Raw genomic sequence first — 16,555 nt, forward strand, 5'->3', positions numbered from 1 at the left:
GGCCTCAGATAACTGGACTCCCATGGTAGTTATCTGTGACCGGCTTATCTCAGCATCTTCAAAATTCGTCCCTGCTGCAGCGTGTGTCAGAATTCCCTTCCCTCCTTTTCATGGCTGCGTGATATTCCGTTGCATGTACATGCCACATTTTGTTTGTCCACATAACCGTCACTGGGCCCTCAGGCTGTTGCCACCCTTGGCTCTTGTGAATAATGCTGCTGTGAACCTGGGTGTATAAATATCTCTTTGAGGCCCTGCTTTCAGTCCTCAAGTGGAATTGCTATTTATGCAGTAATTTTGCATGTAATTTTTTGGATGCACTGGCTCATGGTTTCCCCAGTAGCTGCCCCACTTTACATTTCCCCCATCAGGGCACAAGGCTTCCAGCTTCCCTACATTCTCAGCAATACGTGTCTCCTGTTCTTGGACAGTAGCTGTCCTAATGGGTGTAAGATGTTCTTAAAACTCTCTCACCTCACTGCCCTTTCCAGTGGCTTCTCCTCAATGGGCTTGGGACAGAGTAGGTGCCCTAGAGCCCCCTTGTTGAATGAGCGAGTATTTCAGTGAATAGGAGCAGCTCTCGGGAGCCAGGGTGAGGCGGTGGGGGAGCTGCATTGTTGATTACTTCTGGAAATGCCGGCTGGGGGGTGACGCAGGTAAACACGCAGCCTTCACGTTAGGGTCTCGGAGTGTCCTGGGAGATTGCAGGTGGTGACTTCTCAACTTATTTACTGGAGGCTTTCCGTCTTTTTTCCACCTGCCCCATGACTTTGAGAGCCTGTTTGGAAAATACAGTTCCTTTTGAAAAGCAGTGGATGCTTCCTGAAATCCCCCCCTTTTTTTTGTCTTTTTGCTATTTCTTGGGCTGCTCCTGCGGCATATGGAGGTTCCCAGGCTAGGGGTCTAATCGGAGCCGTAGCTACCGGCCTACACCAGAGCCACAGCAACGCGGGATCCGAGCCGCGTCTGCAACCTACACCACAGCTCACGGCAACGCCAGATCGTTAACCCACTGAGCAAGGGCAGGGACCGAACCCACAACCTCATGGTTCCTAGTCGGATTCGTTAACCACTGCGCCACGACGGGAACTCCCTGAAATCCCTTTTAATCATACACTGTTTTTGTTTCACCTTATCGTGCCTCCGAAACGTCTCCTCCGTGGAACAGGATCTTCTTCAGATTCGATCGTATGTCTACGCCGAAGAGCCGAACATCGACATCCACAACTTCGTGGGCACTTTTACCAGAGTAAGTGAGCCTCGCTCCGGGCAGACCCTGGTCCTGGCGTGTGTGTCAGGGGTGGTGGTCTGCTCGGAAGTGTGGACAGGTCTTTTTTTTCTTTTTTTTTTTTCCCCCCAGCAAAGCAAGGTTTATTAAGGCATCTGAAACGGATGGGCTGAGCTCAACATGGTGCCAGCAGCAGCGGCAAGGAGTGTTAGGCTAATAAGGGATCCCTGGCGGAAATCGGGGGGCGGGGGGGCAGTTTATGGCAGGAACAGTAAAAAGGAGGGGAAGGTTACGCAATCCGGGGTGGGGAGGGGGTCGAGTCCCATGACTGAGCGATTTTGTACCAGGAGTAGACCTACAGAGGGCAGTTAATCTTTGTAGGTGGTTCATCTGTGCAGGCAGTTGTTTTATGCAGGCCGTTGTTGCTCACTGCCCAGCTGGAACAGCGTGTGGACAAGTCTTGTTGGGGGGGGGTAGCTTTATGCCAGGTGGGGGTGAAGTTCCCTTCAGAAGGACCTGTCTTGAAAGCTGACCTTGTTTCTTAGGAAAAGTGACACAAGTGGGATTTTCTTTCGGCCTCTGAACAGCTTGAACGACCTGACAGCTTAGAGCTACGTGTTGTAATTCAAGTTAATTCCCGTGTCTGAAAGCAGTTACTCTTTCCGTCTCCTTCACATGAACCTGCATCCTCTGCTGTTCCTACAGGTCCGGTTGACCAGCGACCAGCATTGTCCAAATTTTTTTTTTGGGCCACACCCACGGCATGAGGAGGTTCCTGAGCCAGGGATCGGGGAGTGACTTGAGCCGCTGCAGTGACAATGCTGGATCCTTGTTTTGTTTTTGTTTTTTGTCTCTTAGGGCCTCACCCGCGGCCTATGGAGGTTCCCAAGCTAGGGGTCGAATCGAAGCTATAGCTGCCGGCCTACGCCACAGCCACAGCAACGTCAGATCCGAGCCACGCCTGTAACCTACACCACAGCTGATGGCAATGCCGGATCCTTAACCCATGAGCAAGGCCAGGGATTGAACCCAAGTCCTCATGGTTACTAGTTGGGTTCGTTACTGCCGAGCCACACCGGGAGCTTTGCAACACTGGATCCTTAACCTGCTGAGCCACAAGGAAATTCTGTGCGTGGTTATAATTTTTAAGCCATGTCCCAGCCTTTCAGAATAGAAATTAAATTTGGATTTCAGAATTAAATTTGGATAGTAAATCTGTAGAATGGGAATGGAGTTGTTCCCCTTCTTGTTCTGTGAGCCCTAAGATTGGCCAGCAAAGGGCCGTTTCTGTTTGGTTTGCCCCTTCGTTTTAGTTCTCACATTGTAAAGCGTTGTTTCAGGGTTAGACGCCCGCATATCTCAGATCACGAACCATCCTTTTCAGCCTCCAAGGATAAGTGTTTCAGAGCTGGGCCCTTCTCCCCTGGCCGGGCCGTCGACGTCCATCACGGGTCGTCCTCTCTTCCTTTCTCGAGACGGGCAGGCTGGAGACATGGGTTCTGCTCAGACGTCGGTGGCTAAAGCCTGTGTCCATTCGGCCTTTTGCAGGAGGACAGCGACCCTCCGATCAGCGAGAGCCTGAGCATAGAGAACGCGCTCTGGGCCGGCACGGTCATCGCGTCAGGTACGGCGCCCTTGGGGAGGAATGTGTTAGCAATTTGGAAAGGAAAGACAGTCCTTTCGTATAATGAGAATAATCATCTGTCCCTTGGGAAAATTGGCTGTCGGTCAAATGGTGTTTTCCATGGGTTTCTGCACCTCGGGGGACTTAGGCTGACGTCTCATTGCCCCTTGGACCCTCGGGGACGTCTGGAGAGGGAGCTGTCCTGGCCTGTGACTCTGCCACAGCCTCCACTCTGGGAAGAGCCCCTAATTGCCGCTTGAGATGGACATCCTAATCTGTACCAGAGATCGGGTCCGCCTGGATGCTCTGGCTGGAAGTTGTGTCCGTGAGGGCTGCCCACCCAGTCCTGCCCGGGGGCAGCCTCGGGGTTTAACACTCCAAGAAGATGTAGAAATTGTCTAAATCTCTGAGGCCAAAGTAGAGTTTGTAGGATGACCTGTTGGGGTGTAGGAAGGAAAGATTCGATCACTGGGATGAACCCAGGCAGAAGTGGTTCCAAGGGCTGAGCGTTACTGTAGCAGCTGGCATTGATGTGGGGGAGCAATGGGGGGGGGGACCCATCTGTCAGGCACTGTGCGGGGGCCCCTGCTAGGTGTTACTTGTTTCGCTTAACCTGCCCAACAGGCAGGTGCTAGTATTGTCTTCATTCTGCAGATGAGGAAACAGATGCTCAGTGAGGTTAAGTGACTTGCCCAAGGTCACACAGCACAGAAAAGGCAAAGTTGGGACTTGAACCCAGGCCCTTTGCCCCCAAAGCAGAACTCACTGTGCAGCTGTTATTATATTACATATGTTCACAACATAATCTATAGTATCTATTATAGATCTACATTACTATAGATACATAAAATATGTATCATTATTAACATGTAATTCCACTACTGGTAACTTTCTGTCTTTAATGTGGGAGGAATCAGTTTCTTTTCCTTTTTTAAACATGCTCTCTCTCCCACCAGCCTGTTTTCCTCTGCTTGCTGCTGTGTTGTGGCTCTTTAGTACAGCATGTGCTCAGTCAGGATGCTCTCTGACAAGTAAGGGAAGGACCAGCATGGATGCACTCCGTGCAGATGGACAGAGCTGAGCTCTCCCTGTACGGTTTTTGCCGTGTTTCCTTTCCCTTGCTGGTCTGTGTTTGCAGCATCATCAGGCACCTCAGTTCCCCTGGCGACTAAAGAAGTAAGAAATCGGTTCTTAGGTGTTCCCATCGTGGCACAGCAGAAACGAATCCAACTAGGAACCATGAGGTTGCAAGTTCGATCCCTGGCCTCGCTCACTGAGTTGAGGATCTGGTGTTGTCGTGAGCTGTGGTATAGGTTGCAGATGCAGCTTGGCTCCTGCGTTGCTGTGGCTGTGGCGTAGGCTGGCAGCTACAGCTCTGATTCGACCCCCAGCCTGAGAACCTCCATATGCCGCAAGTGCAGCCCTAAAAAGCAAAAAACAAAAAAAAAGAAAAGAAATTGGTCCTTAGGATCCAGCACAGCCCACTGCCCCCTGCCTGGTCACACCAAGGCCACGCCCACAGCCGCGGCCACCCCAGGCGGGCAGCAGTCCTTTCACTTCTACGTCTCCCCGGCCACCTGTCCACCCAAATCTCTTGGAACTAATTACTCTTTCTCACCTGTTTTTCTCCACTTTGAAATCATTTGCTAACAAGTATTTTGATACTCTTTTTAATCTTTTATAATTTGACTAAAAAATAATTTGTTTCAACTTGCTCATCCTAGATTATTGGGAAAGTTGGCTGTCTTTGCAGGTGTTTTGTCTCTTTCTTGGTCAGTTACTTTTTTGTGTCCTTTAGTGGTTTTTCTGTTCTTATCTTTTTCTCAATAATTTGTGAGAGTTTCTCATTTTCTTTTCTTTTTTTTGTCCTTTTATTTTTTTTAATTTTTTTATTTTTTTGTCTTTTTTGTTGTTGTTGCTATTTCTTGGGCCGCTCCCTCGGCATATGGAGGTTCCCAGGCTAGGGCTTGAATTGGAGCTGTAGCCACCGGCCTACGCCACAGCCACAGTGATGCGGGATCCAAGCCGCGTCTGCAACCTACACCACAGCTCACAGCAACGCCGGATTGTTAACCCACTGAGCAAGGGCAGGGACCGAACCCGCAACCTCATGGTTCCTAGTCGGATTCGTTAACCACTGCGCCACGACGGGAACTCCCTAATAGATTTTTTTTTTTTTTTGGTCTTTTTCTAGAGCCGCTCCTGCGGCATATGGAGGTTCCCAGGCTAGGGGTCGAATTGGAGCTGTAGCCGCAGGCCTACACCACAGCCACAGCAACGCAGGATCTGAGCTATGTCTGCAACCTACACCACAGCTCAGGGCAACGTCAGGTCCTTAACCCACTGAGCAAGGCCAGCGATCGAACTCACAACCTCATGGTTCCTAGTCGGATTCGTTGACCACTGAGCCATGACAGGAACTCCTATTTTTTTATTATTATTATTATTTTTTTTAAGTTGCACGAATGTGAGCAGTTTTATTTTTATTCTAGGTCCAATGGGAAGTTGTGGAAAAGTTTTCAAAAGCTGAGTAAGATTAGATGATTTGTATTTTTTTTTTTTTTAATTTTCCCACTGTACAGCAAGGGGGTCAGGTTATCCTTACATGTATACATTACAATTACATTTTTCCCCCACCCTTTCTTCTGTTGCAACATGAGTATCTAGACAAAGTTCTCAATGCTATTCAGCAGGATCTCCTTGTAAATCTATTCTAAGTTGTGTCTGATAAGCCCAAGCTCCCGATCCCTCCCACTCCCTCCCCCTCCCATCAGGCAGCCAGCCACAAGTCTCTTCTCCAAGTCCATGATTTTCTTTTCTAAGGAGATTTTCATTTGTGCTGGATATTAGATTCCAGTTATAAGTGATATCATATGGTATTTGTCCTTGTCTTTCTGGCTCATTTCACTCAGTATGAGATTCTCTAGTTCCATCCATGTTGCTGCAAATGGCATGATGTCATTCTTTTTTATGGCTGAGTAGTATTCCATTGTGTATATATACCGCATCTTCCAAATCCAATCATCTGTCGATGGACATTTGGGTTGTTTCCATGTCTTGGCTATTGTGAATAGTGCTGCAATGAACATGCGGGTGCATGTGTCTCTTTTAAGTAGAGTTTTGTCCGGATAGATGCCCAAGAGTGGGATTGCGGGGTCATATGGAAGTTCTATGTATAGATTTCTCAGGTATCTCCAAACGGTTCTCCATAGTGGCTGTACCAGTTGACATTCCCACCAACAGTGTAGGAGGGTTCCCTTTTCTCCACACCCCCTCCAGCACTTGTTATTTGTGGATTTATTAATGATGGCCATTCTGACTGGTGTGAGGTGATATCTCATGGTAGTTTTGATTTGCATTTCTCTTATAACCAGCGATGTTGAGCATTTTTTCATGTGTTTGCTGGCCATCTGTATATCTTCTTTGGAGAAATGTCTATTCAGGTCTTTTGCCCATTTTTCCATTGATTGATTGGCTTTTTTGCTGTTGGGTTGTATAAGTTGTTTATATATTCTAGAGATTAAGCCCTTGTCGGTTGCATCATTTGAAACTGTTTTCTCCCATTCTGTAAGTTGTCTTTTTGTTTTCTTTTGGGTTTCCTTTGCTGTGCAAAAGCTTTTCAGTTTGATGAGGTCCCATGGGTTTATTTTTGCTCTAATTTCGATTGCTTTGGGAGACTGACCTGAGAAAATATTCATGATGGTGATGTCAGAGAGTGTTTTGCCTATGTTTTCTTCTAGGAGTTTGATGGTGTCCTGTCGTATATTTAAGTCTTTCAGCCATTTTGAGTTTATTTTTGTGCATGGTGTGAGGGTGTGTTCTAGTTTCATTGCTTTGCATGCAGCTGTCCAGGTTTCCCAGCAATGCTTGCTGAATAGACTTTCTTTTTCCCATTTTATGTTTTTGCCTCCCTTGTCAAAGATTAATTGACCATAGGTGTCAGGGTTTATTTCCGGGTTCTCTATTCTGTTCCATTGGTCTGTCTGTCTGTTTTGATACCAGTACCACACTGTTTTGATGACTGTGGCTTTGTAGTATTTCTTGAAGTCTGGGAGAGTGATGCCTCCTGCTTGGTTTTTGTTTCTCAGGATTGCTTTGGCGATTCTGGGTCTTTTGTTGTTCCATATAAATGTTTGGATTGTTTGTTCTAGTTCTGTGAAAAATGTCATGGGTCATTTGATAGGGATTGTATTGAATCTGTAGATTGTTTTGGGTAGTATGGCCATTTTTACAATATTGATTTTCCCAATCCAGGAACATGGAATATCCCTCCATTTCTTTACATCTTCTTTGATTTCTTTGATTAAAGTTTTATAGTTCTCGGCCTATAGGTCCTTTACCTCCTTGGTCAGGTGTATTCCGAGGTATTTGATTTTGTGAGGTGCAATTTTAAAAGGTATCGTATTTTTGTATTCCTTTTCTAATATTTCATTGCTGGTATACAGAAATGCAACTGACTTCTGAATGTTAATCTTATATCCTGCTACTTTGCTGAATTTATTAATCAGTTCAAGTAGTTTTGGGGTTGAGTCCTTAGGGTTTTCTATGTATAGTATCATGTCATCTGCATACAGTGACAGTTTTAGCTCTTCTCTTCCTATATGGATGCCTTTTATTTCTTTTGTTTGTCTAATTGCTGTGGCTAGGACTTCCAAAACGATGTTGAAGAGCAGTGGTGAGAGTGGGCATCCCTGTCTTGTTCCAGATTTGAGTGAGAAGGCGTTCAGTTTTTCCCCATTGAGGATTATATTTGCTGTGGGTTTATCATAAATGGCTTTGATTATATTCAGGAATGTTCCCTCTATACCCACTTTGGCGAGGGTCTTGATCATGAATGGATGTTGGACTTTGTCAAATGCTTTTTCTGCGTCTATTGAGATGATCACATGATTTTTGACCTTTTTTTTTTGTTAATGTGGTGTATGATGCTGATTGATTTGCGTATGTTGAACCATCCTTGTGAACCTGGGATGAACCCTACCTGGTCATGGTGTATAATTTTTTTGATATGTTGTTGGATTCGGTTGGCTAAGATTTTGTTGAGAATTTTTGCATCTATATTCATCAATGATATTGGGCGATAGTTTTCTTTTTTGGTGGTATCTCTGTCTGGTTTTGGAATGAGGGTGATGGTGGCATCATAGAATGTCTTTGGGAGTATTCCTTCTTCTTCAACCTTTTGAAAGAGTTTAAGGAGGATGGGCACCAATTCCTCTTTATATGTTTGATAAAATTCACCTGTGAAGCCATCTGGTCCTGGACTTTTATTTGTAGGGAGTGATTTTATGACCTCTTCAATTTCACTTCTAGTGATCAGTCTGTTCAGTTGGTCTGTTTCTACTTGATTCAGTTTTGGCAGGCTGTAAGATTCTAGAAAATTGTCCATTTCTTCCAGATTGTCAAACTTGTTGGCATGGAGTTGTTCATAGTATTCTCTTATGGTTTTTTGTATTTCTGCTGTATCCGTTGTGATTTCTCCTTTTTCATTTATAATTTTGGTTATTTGGGTTCTTTCTCTCCTCTTTTTAGCGAGTCTGGCCAGGGGTTTGTCAATTTTGTTTACCTTTTCAAAGAACCAGCTCTTGGTTTTATTAATTTTCTCTATTGTTTCTTGAGTCTCTATTTTATTGATTTCTTCTTTGATCTTTATAATTTCCTTCCTTCTGCTGACTTTAGGACTTTTTTGTTCTTCTTTTTCTAGTTCATTTAGGTGGAGGGTTAAGTTGTCAATTTGGGATCTTTCTTCTTTTTTGAGAAAGGCCTGTATTGCTATAAATTTCCCTCTGAGCACTGCTTTCGCAGCATCCCATAGATTTTGAGCGGTTGTGTCTTCATTATCATTTGTTTCAAGGTAGTTTTTAATTTCCTTCTTGATTTCCTCATTGACCCATTGGTTTTTTAGTAGCATGTTGTTTAGTCTCCATGCAGTAGGTTTTTTCTCTTTCCTTTTCCCATGGTTGATTTCTAATTTCATGGCATTGTGGTCAGAGAAGATACTTGAGACAATTTCTATGCTCCTAAATTTACTGAGATGCGCTTTGTGTCCCAATATGTGGTCGATTCTTGAGAATGTTCCATGAGCATTTGAGAAGAATGTGTATTCTGCTTTTTTTGGATGTAGTGTCCTGAAGATATCAATGAAGTCTAACTTTTCTATTGTTTCCTTTAGGATCTCTGTTGCTTTATTGGTTTTCTGTCTAGAGGATCTGTCCATTGATGTGAGGGGGGAAAGAAGGTCTCCTACTATGATTGTATTCTCATCAATATCTCCCTTTATGTCTGTTAATATTTGTTGTATGTAGCTGGGTGCTCCTGTATTTGGGGCATATATGTTGACGATAGTAACATCCTCTCCTTGGATGGATCCCTTAATCATTAAGTAGTGTCCTTCTTTGTCTTTCTTTATGTCTTTTGTTTTAAAGTCTATTTTGTCTGATATGAGCGTTGCAACTGCTGCTTTTCTGTCATGTCTATTGGCGTGAAATATTTTTCCCCACCCTTTCACTTTCAATCTATATGTATCTTTTGTCCTAAGGTGAGTTTCTTGTAGGCAGCATATTGAAGGTTTTTGCCTTTTTATCCACTCAGCCACTCTGTGTCTTTTGATTGGGGCGTTCAGTCCATTGACATTTAAGGTGATAATTGATAGATGATTATTTATTGCCATTTGAACCTTGTGTTCCAGTTGATTCTATGGTTCTCCATTCTTCCTTTCTTTTTTTTTTTTTTTTGGTTGGATGGTCTCCTGTTATTATCTGCTTGAGTGTATTTTTTTTTTCATTTTTTGCAAATGCAATATTTGGTTTTGGCTTGTGGTTGCCCTGTTTTTTAAGTATGCTAACCCCTTCCCATAATTGTGTGTTTTAACCTGATGGTCCTGTAAGTTCAAACACTTCATTACTATATTAAAATTAAGAAGAGAAACATACAAACAAACAAACAAAAAGGGTTATTTACTTCCTAACATCCCTTGCTCACATTTTATGGTTTTGATGACTCTTTTTTATTTTTTTCTTTTTAATTTTATTTTGTTTGAGGCCTGTTCATGATTAAATCTGCATGCTGGCTTATTTGAGTGACTGCTCTCTGATTGTGGTTTCCTCAGTCCTAGTTCTTCCTCTTCTTCTTCTTTTTTTTTTTTCCTTTTCTTTTTTCTTCCCTTTCCTTCCTTTCTTTTTGGTTTAGAGAAGCCCTTTCAATATTTCCTTTAACCTGGGTTTTGTGTTGCAGTATTCTTTAAGTTTTTGTTTGTTGGAAAAAATTTTTATTTCCCCTTCTATTTTAAATGATATTCTTGCTGGATAGAGTAGTGTAGATTGCATATTTTTTCCTTTTAGCACTTTAAATATCTCTTGCCATTCCCTCCTGGCCTGTAGTGTTTCTGTAGAGAAGTCAGCTGATATTCTTATGGGGGTTCCCTTGTAGGTAACATTCTGTTTTTCTCTTGCTGCCTTTAGGATCCTCTCTTTATCACTAACTTTTGCCATTTTTATTATGATGTGTCTTGCTGTGGGTCTATTTGGGTTCAGTTTGTTTGGGGCCCTCTGTGCTTCTTGTATCTTGAACCCAGCATCCTTTAGATTTGGGAAGTTTCCAGCGATAATTTCTTCAAATATATTTTCCATCCCCTTATCTTTTTCTACTCCTTCTGGAATTCCTATTATGCGTAGATTGGCCCGCTTTATATTATCCCATAGGTCTCTTATATTGCTTTTCAGTTTTTTGATTCGGTTTTCTGTCTGTTGACCGGATTGAGTGATTTCCATTATTCTATCTTCCATATCACTGATTCGTTCTTCTGCATTATTCATTCTGGTTTTTACTGCCCTTAGTTCAGTTTGCATCTCTGCAAATGAATGTTCTAGTTTTTCCTGGCTCCTCCTTATATTTTCTAGTTCCTTTCTGAGGGTATCTGCATTACTGTTCATATCTTCTCTTAATTCCTTCAGTATTTTCACTATTTCTCTTTTGAACTCCAGGTCTGTCAGACTGCAGAGATCTGTTTCATTGTTGACTGTTTTAGGTGAGTTCTCCTGTTGGTTTGACTGGGGGTGATTTCTCTGCTTCTTCATATTGCTTGTTGTTTTCTTTCTCCTGAGGGAGTTGTACTCTCCGTTATCGGGCAGTGTTTGCCTTGTCACTGCCGTGGAATATTTCCTGAGGGCTGGCGTTGTTGGTCAATCTTTTTTGAGGCAGTGTGGCTTTTCTGGAGTGTTGATGGGGCTAACAGTGTTTCTTTGAAGCAAAGGAGGACTTCCTGAGGGCAGACAGGACTGGGAGGTCCACACCACGATGGTAGCAGATTTCACTTGGTCATGCAGAGCTTGCTCTGGTGTTCTTAGGCTGTGGGGTTCTTGCAGGGGGTTGGCGGTGTTGGGCAGCTGTTCCTCAGGAGTGCAGCACCCCCTGGGGGCTGGAGCATCTATCTGGGTCACTGAGAACCTAAGAGGCTCTTCCCTAGGGCAGCCCAACTGAGAAGGCTGGCCTGAGAATGTAGGCAGATCTTTTCATAGTCTGGCCAAGCTTGTTGCAGCTTTTCTGGGCTGCCGGGGCTCTTCTAGGGGGCTGGTGGTGCTGAGCAGCTATTCCGTGGGAGTGGGGCACCCCTTAGGGGCTTGGGCGGGTAGCAGGGCCACTGGAAACCCAAGAGGCTCCTCCGCAGGGCAGCCCGACTCAGAAAGACCATCTGAGATCTTTTCCTGACTCGGCCAGGCTTGTTGCAGCTTTTCTGGGCTGTAGGGGGTCCTGCCTGGAGCTGGCAGTCCTATGCAGCTGATCCACTAGGGCACCCCCTGGGGGCTTGGGCCGGTAGCAGGGCTGTTGGAAACCAAAGAGGCTCCTCCCCGGGGCAGCCCAACTCAGAATAACCGTCCGGGAATTAGGCAGATCTATTCACTGCCTAGCTAGGCTTGTTCTAGCTTTTCTGGGCTGCAGGCCTTTTCTCGGGGGCTGGTGGTGTTTGGTGCTACTCTGCGGAAGTGTAGCCCCTCCAAAGGGCAAGCAGGCCTGTGCAGGGGCAGCCCCTGCGGTGGTAGGCTTCAGGCAATTGTTGAGGCCAGCCCTCCTGGATGGCAGGCAGCCCCAGGTTCGGCGAGAGAGTAGGGGGTGGTGGGGGTGGGGGGAGGGGATGCACTGGGAAGCACAGCTTTCAGCTAGCTAGCGGGCCTGTAAGCTTGCTGTGGCGTGGGGGGTATTCTATGGGGACCCACCCCTTCTTCTCTCCCCTCCCCAGCACGGGCACAGACCAGGCTCTTTTCCCAGGTTCCCTCTGATTCGGCTTTCCACTTCCCTGCCCCTAGAGTATTGCTCCCTTCCTCTGCGACAGCTTTGTTTTCTAGTTTCCCAGGCAGTCTCTGCCCCGTCAAATGGTTTCTAGACCTCCCAAGCAGTTTCTGCTCCGCCCAGCACCCCCCAGCCCGGGGACTAACCTCTGGAGCCTAGGTCTCGGTGCCCAGCCCCCACCCAGGCGTCCCCTGGCCCTTTCTCGGGGACCAACCTTTGGAGGCGAGGTCTCGGTGCCCAGCCCCCACCCAGGCGTCTCAATTTTTGGTGACTGTGCCCGTAGTTCAGATGGTCCGTTCGGTTCTTGATCAGCTTTTCCGTACTGCAACTTACTGCTACACTCTTCTCTGCATCTGGAGATTCCTCCGGTTCCTTTGATCTTTCCCCCGTGTAGGTGACTTTCCAGGGTGCGGGATCCCTTTCTCCTCCGCAGTTCCCTTTCGGGAGCGCCCGTCCCGCTCGGATTCACCTTCTCTCACTCTCCTCTTTTCTCCCGTTCTGCCCCGTAATGTCACCAACTTCTTGCCGTTATTGGAGTTTAGGTTCTTCTGCCAGCGATTGGTTGCTGTTCTGTGCGAGTCATTTATTCTGTAGATGTGCTTTTTTTTGTTGTGTTTGTGGGAGAGGGCGAGCGTGTCCCCCTACTCCTCCGCCATCTTGTCCTCTCTCTCCCTTTTTTGTCCTTTTAGAGCCACACCCATAGCATATGGAGGAAGTTTCCAGGCCAGGGGTTGAATCAGAGCTGCAGCTGCCAGCCTACACCACAGCTCACGCCAACGCCAGATCTTTAACCCACTGAGTGGGGCCAGGGGTCGAACCTGCATCCTCACGGATACTTGTTGGGTTTGCCACGGTTGAGCCACGAATGGGAACTCTGAGTTTCTTATTTTGGTGCCTAAACCTCATATATATCATTTTCCCCCCATCCAGTTTGTCATCTGTTCCTTTTCCTTTTTCAAAGCTTCTTCTGTTGAGGTATAGTTGATGTCCAGTAATACATAGGTTTCAGGTGTCAACACAGTCACAGTTTTTAAAGGTCGTATTCCATTTATGGTTATGAGAAGATACTGGCTGCATTCCCTGTCGTGCAGCTTAGCCTTGTTGCTTATATATTTTATACATTTGTACCTCTTAGGCCCCCACCCCTGTCTAGCCCCTCCCACCTTCCTTCTCCCCACTGGTAACCACTGATTCTCCCTATCTGTGAGTCTGTTTCTGTTTGGTTATGTTCACTAGTTAGTTTTATTTTGTAGATTCCGTTTATATGTCATCCGGCTTTTAAAAATGTTAGGGTGTATTTAATATGCAGGAGTTAAAAATTACTATTTTTGTTTGTCTCCAGTCTGTTAGGTGATAAATGGTATCTTGTTATTGTTGTACGTATTTCTTTATCTGTGAATATGGTTGAACATCTTTCCCCATGTAAATCATTTGTGAATATTTTTGCCTATCTACTTTCCTTCTGGGTTCTTCTCCCCCCCCCCCTTTTTTTTTTTGCTATTTTAGGGCCATACCCGTGGCATGTGGAGGTTCCCGGGCTAAGGGTCGAATCGGAGCTGTAGCTGCTGGCCTACACTGCAGCCACAGCAACGCCAGATCCGAGCCACATCCTCGACCTACACCACAGCTCATGGCAACACTGGATCCTCAACCGACTGAGAGAGGCCTGGGATTGAACCCGCCTTCTCATGGATCCTAATCGGGTTTGTTAACCTCTGAGCCACGAAGGGAACTCCTGGGTTCCTCTTTTTCTTATTGACTTGTAGGAGTCCTTTATAAAAGAAAGGGCATCAAGCTATCATCTCTCATGTGTCACAAACGTTTTCTTACAGTTTATTGTTTGCCTTTATTTGGTTTTTCCAGATAGAAGGTCTCAATGTTGATGTCGTGGAAATCCCCTATAGAAAGGGGATTACTAGGTGAAAGGGCCAATCTATATAATCACACACACATGCAATGCATAGGTATACACACATATATACACACATTCATTGTACAAAAATTGATTCACACAAACTTCCCTTTTCTGATTCACACTCCTGACAGTCTTATATATACACCTTTAACCAGTACCATGTTCTGTTGGACTTTCAAATTTTTGCCCACCTGATGGACATTGAATAACTATCTAACGTATTGAATTGCCTTTTCAAAATAATTTGTGGAGTTCCTGTTGTGGCTCAGCAGAAACAAACCCGACTAGTACCCATGAGGATACGGGTTCGATGCCTGGCTCTGCTCAGTGGGTTAAGGTTCTGGGGTTGCCTTGAGCTGTAGCGTAGGCCAGCAGCTGCAGCTCTGATTTAAACCCTAGCCTGGAAACTTCCATATGCCATACCTATGGCCCTAAAAAAAAAAAAAAAAAAATTGTAAAGTTAAACATTTCTCTTTATATTTACAGTTTACTTGCAGTTTAAAAAAAATATTTGTATGGAGTTCCCATCATGGCACAGTGGTTAACGAATCTAAGAACCATGAGGTTGCGGGTTCGATCCCTGGCCTTACTCAGTGGGTTAAGGATCCGGCGTTGCCATGAACTGTGGTGTGGGTCGCAGACGTGGCTCAGATCCCGCGTTGCTGTGGCTCTGGTGTAGGCCAGTGGCTACAGCTCCGATTAGACCCCTAGCCTGGGAACCTCCATATGCCGTGGGAGTGGTTCAAGAAAATGCAAAAAGACAAAAAAAAAATTTGTATGAATTGCCACTCTATGCCCCATACCCATTTTTTTTTTTTCTGTTGATGAGTTCATTTGAAAAACTCAAAAATGGTTTCTAAGAACTCTTTATAAGGATGGTAAGAATATTGTCCTTTAGTTTGTTATCTTAATTGCAATGACTATTTTCCAGTTGATCTCAATGATATTTTGGCACAAATTTTAAAATTTCTATATTGTCAGACCTATTGATGTTTTTTTCTTTATGGTTTCTGTTTTTTGTGACATGCTGAGAAAAGTCTTCCCTGCTGTAAAATTATGAGAATACACCAGTGTTTTCTTGGCGTGTTGATGTGGATTTGTATTTGGATTTCCTCTGAGAATCGTCTTGCTTTAAGGAGTGAAGTTAGGATAACTAGCAAAGGGTCTTACCTTGGCTCAAACCACAGCTCTGGACACTTGTGCCAGTTTGCGTTTGTGGCCCTGGGTAGAGAGACAGCGTTGGGGCGGGGGGAATGGACATGTAACATGAGAAAGCACACACCCCGGGATGGGGAGCATCCTGGGTCAGATGCCCATCTCTTCAGGCGGAACGGGGGAGCTCTTAGAGGAGATCAGAGCAGATGGGGCTAAAAGCCGTGGGTGGCATTGCACCTGGCACAGATGGGACTGAAATTCATTCGGGGAGGCTTGTGCCATGCCCGCCTCCTTCCCAGGCGAGAACATGAAGAGCACACACTTCATTTCTCGCAGTCTGGCTAGTGCTTACTCGTGGGTGGGTGGGGATAGGGGTGATGGACGGTTTGTTTGCTTAGGTACTTGTTTTGATCATTTTAATATTCAATAAGAAATACATGTCCACATGCATGGTTTTCATCCTGGTGATTTCTTTTCTTTTTTCTTTTTGTCTTTTTAGGGTTGCACCTGTGGAGGTTCCCAGGCTAGGGGTCAAATCGGAGCTGTAGCTCCTGGCCTACACCACAGCCACAGCAATATGGGATCTGAGCCACGTCTTCAACCCACACCACAGCTCACGGCATCGCCGGATCCTTAACCCACTGAGCGAGGCCAGGGATCAAACCTGCGTCCTCATGGATGCTAGTCAGATTTGTTTCCACTGAGCCATAATGGGAACTCCCAATCCTGATAATTTTTTTCCCCTTCCTTCCTGCTTTCTTCTTTCCACGCAGCAAACCTTTCTTGAGCACCTGTTTATACTAATGCCAAGCTCTTGCTAGGTCCTACCCAAAGATCCTTGTCTCCACATTCATGGATTTATGGTTTTTTCTGAACTTAATATAAATTGCAGAGGCGATGGGAGGAAAAAGGAGAATGGTGTATGAATTTCCTCTGGACCCAGTTAGAGGAAAGTGATTTAATGAAAGGGTGGAGAATTCTGAGGGTGGAGGGAATGAGTTTGAGAAGGCTTATCAGCCTTAGTTCCAGAGATTAATAAGTCTTATTTAAAAAATTTACTATAGTTCGTTTATAACGTGTCAATTTCTGCTGTACAGCAAAGTGACCCAGTTACATGTATGTGTACGTTCTTTTTCTCATGATGTCTTCCATCCTGTTCCATCACGAGTGATTGGATGTGGTTCCCTATCAGGTACTTTTTATTGACAAAGTATTTTGCTGCCATTTTCTTTAATGTTTCTCACAACATTAAAGAAGGACATTTAATGGAATGAAGACGAGTCTCAGAGAGGTTAGGCCACTTGCCTAAGGTCCCACAGCCTTAGAGAGATTAAGACAAATTGGAATCTTG

At 45.1% G+C, this 16,555-nt stretch overlaps 1 protein-coding gene across 2 annotated transcripts in view; it reads left to right on the forward strand.

Moving 5' to 3' along the window:
• The window catches only part of ATP9A (ATPase phospholipid transporting 9A (putative)), a 143,148-nt gene that overhangs the window by 55,841 nt on the left and 70,752 nt on the right, over window positions 1-16,555 (forward strand). For both annotated transcript variants that reach the window (XM_047770852.1, XM_047770853.1), the window contains exons 8-9: window positions 1,169-1,249; window positions 2,777-2,852. In XM_047770852.1, coding sequence (XP_047626808.1) covers window positions 1,169-1,249; window positions 2,777-2,852 — 157 coding nt within the window. The remainder of the gene's footprint in view (window positions 1-1,168; window positions 1,250-2,776; window positions 2,853-16,555) is intronic.

Source organism: Phacochoerus africanus, chromosome 3 (genome assembly GCF_016906955.1).
Source record: "Phacochoerus africanus isolate WHEZ1 chromosome 3, ROS_Pafr_v1, whole genome shotgun sequence".
Lineage (NCBI taxonomy): Eukaryota > Metazoa > Chordata > Mammalia > Artiodactyla > Suidae > Phacochoerus > Phacochoerus africanus.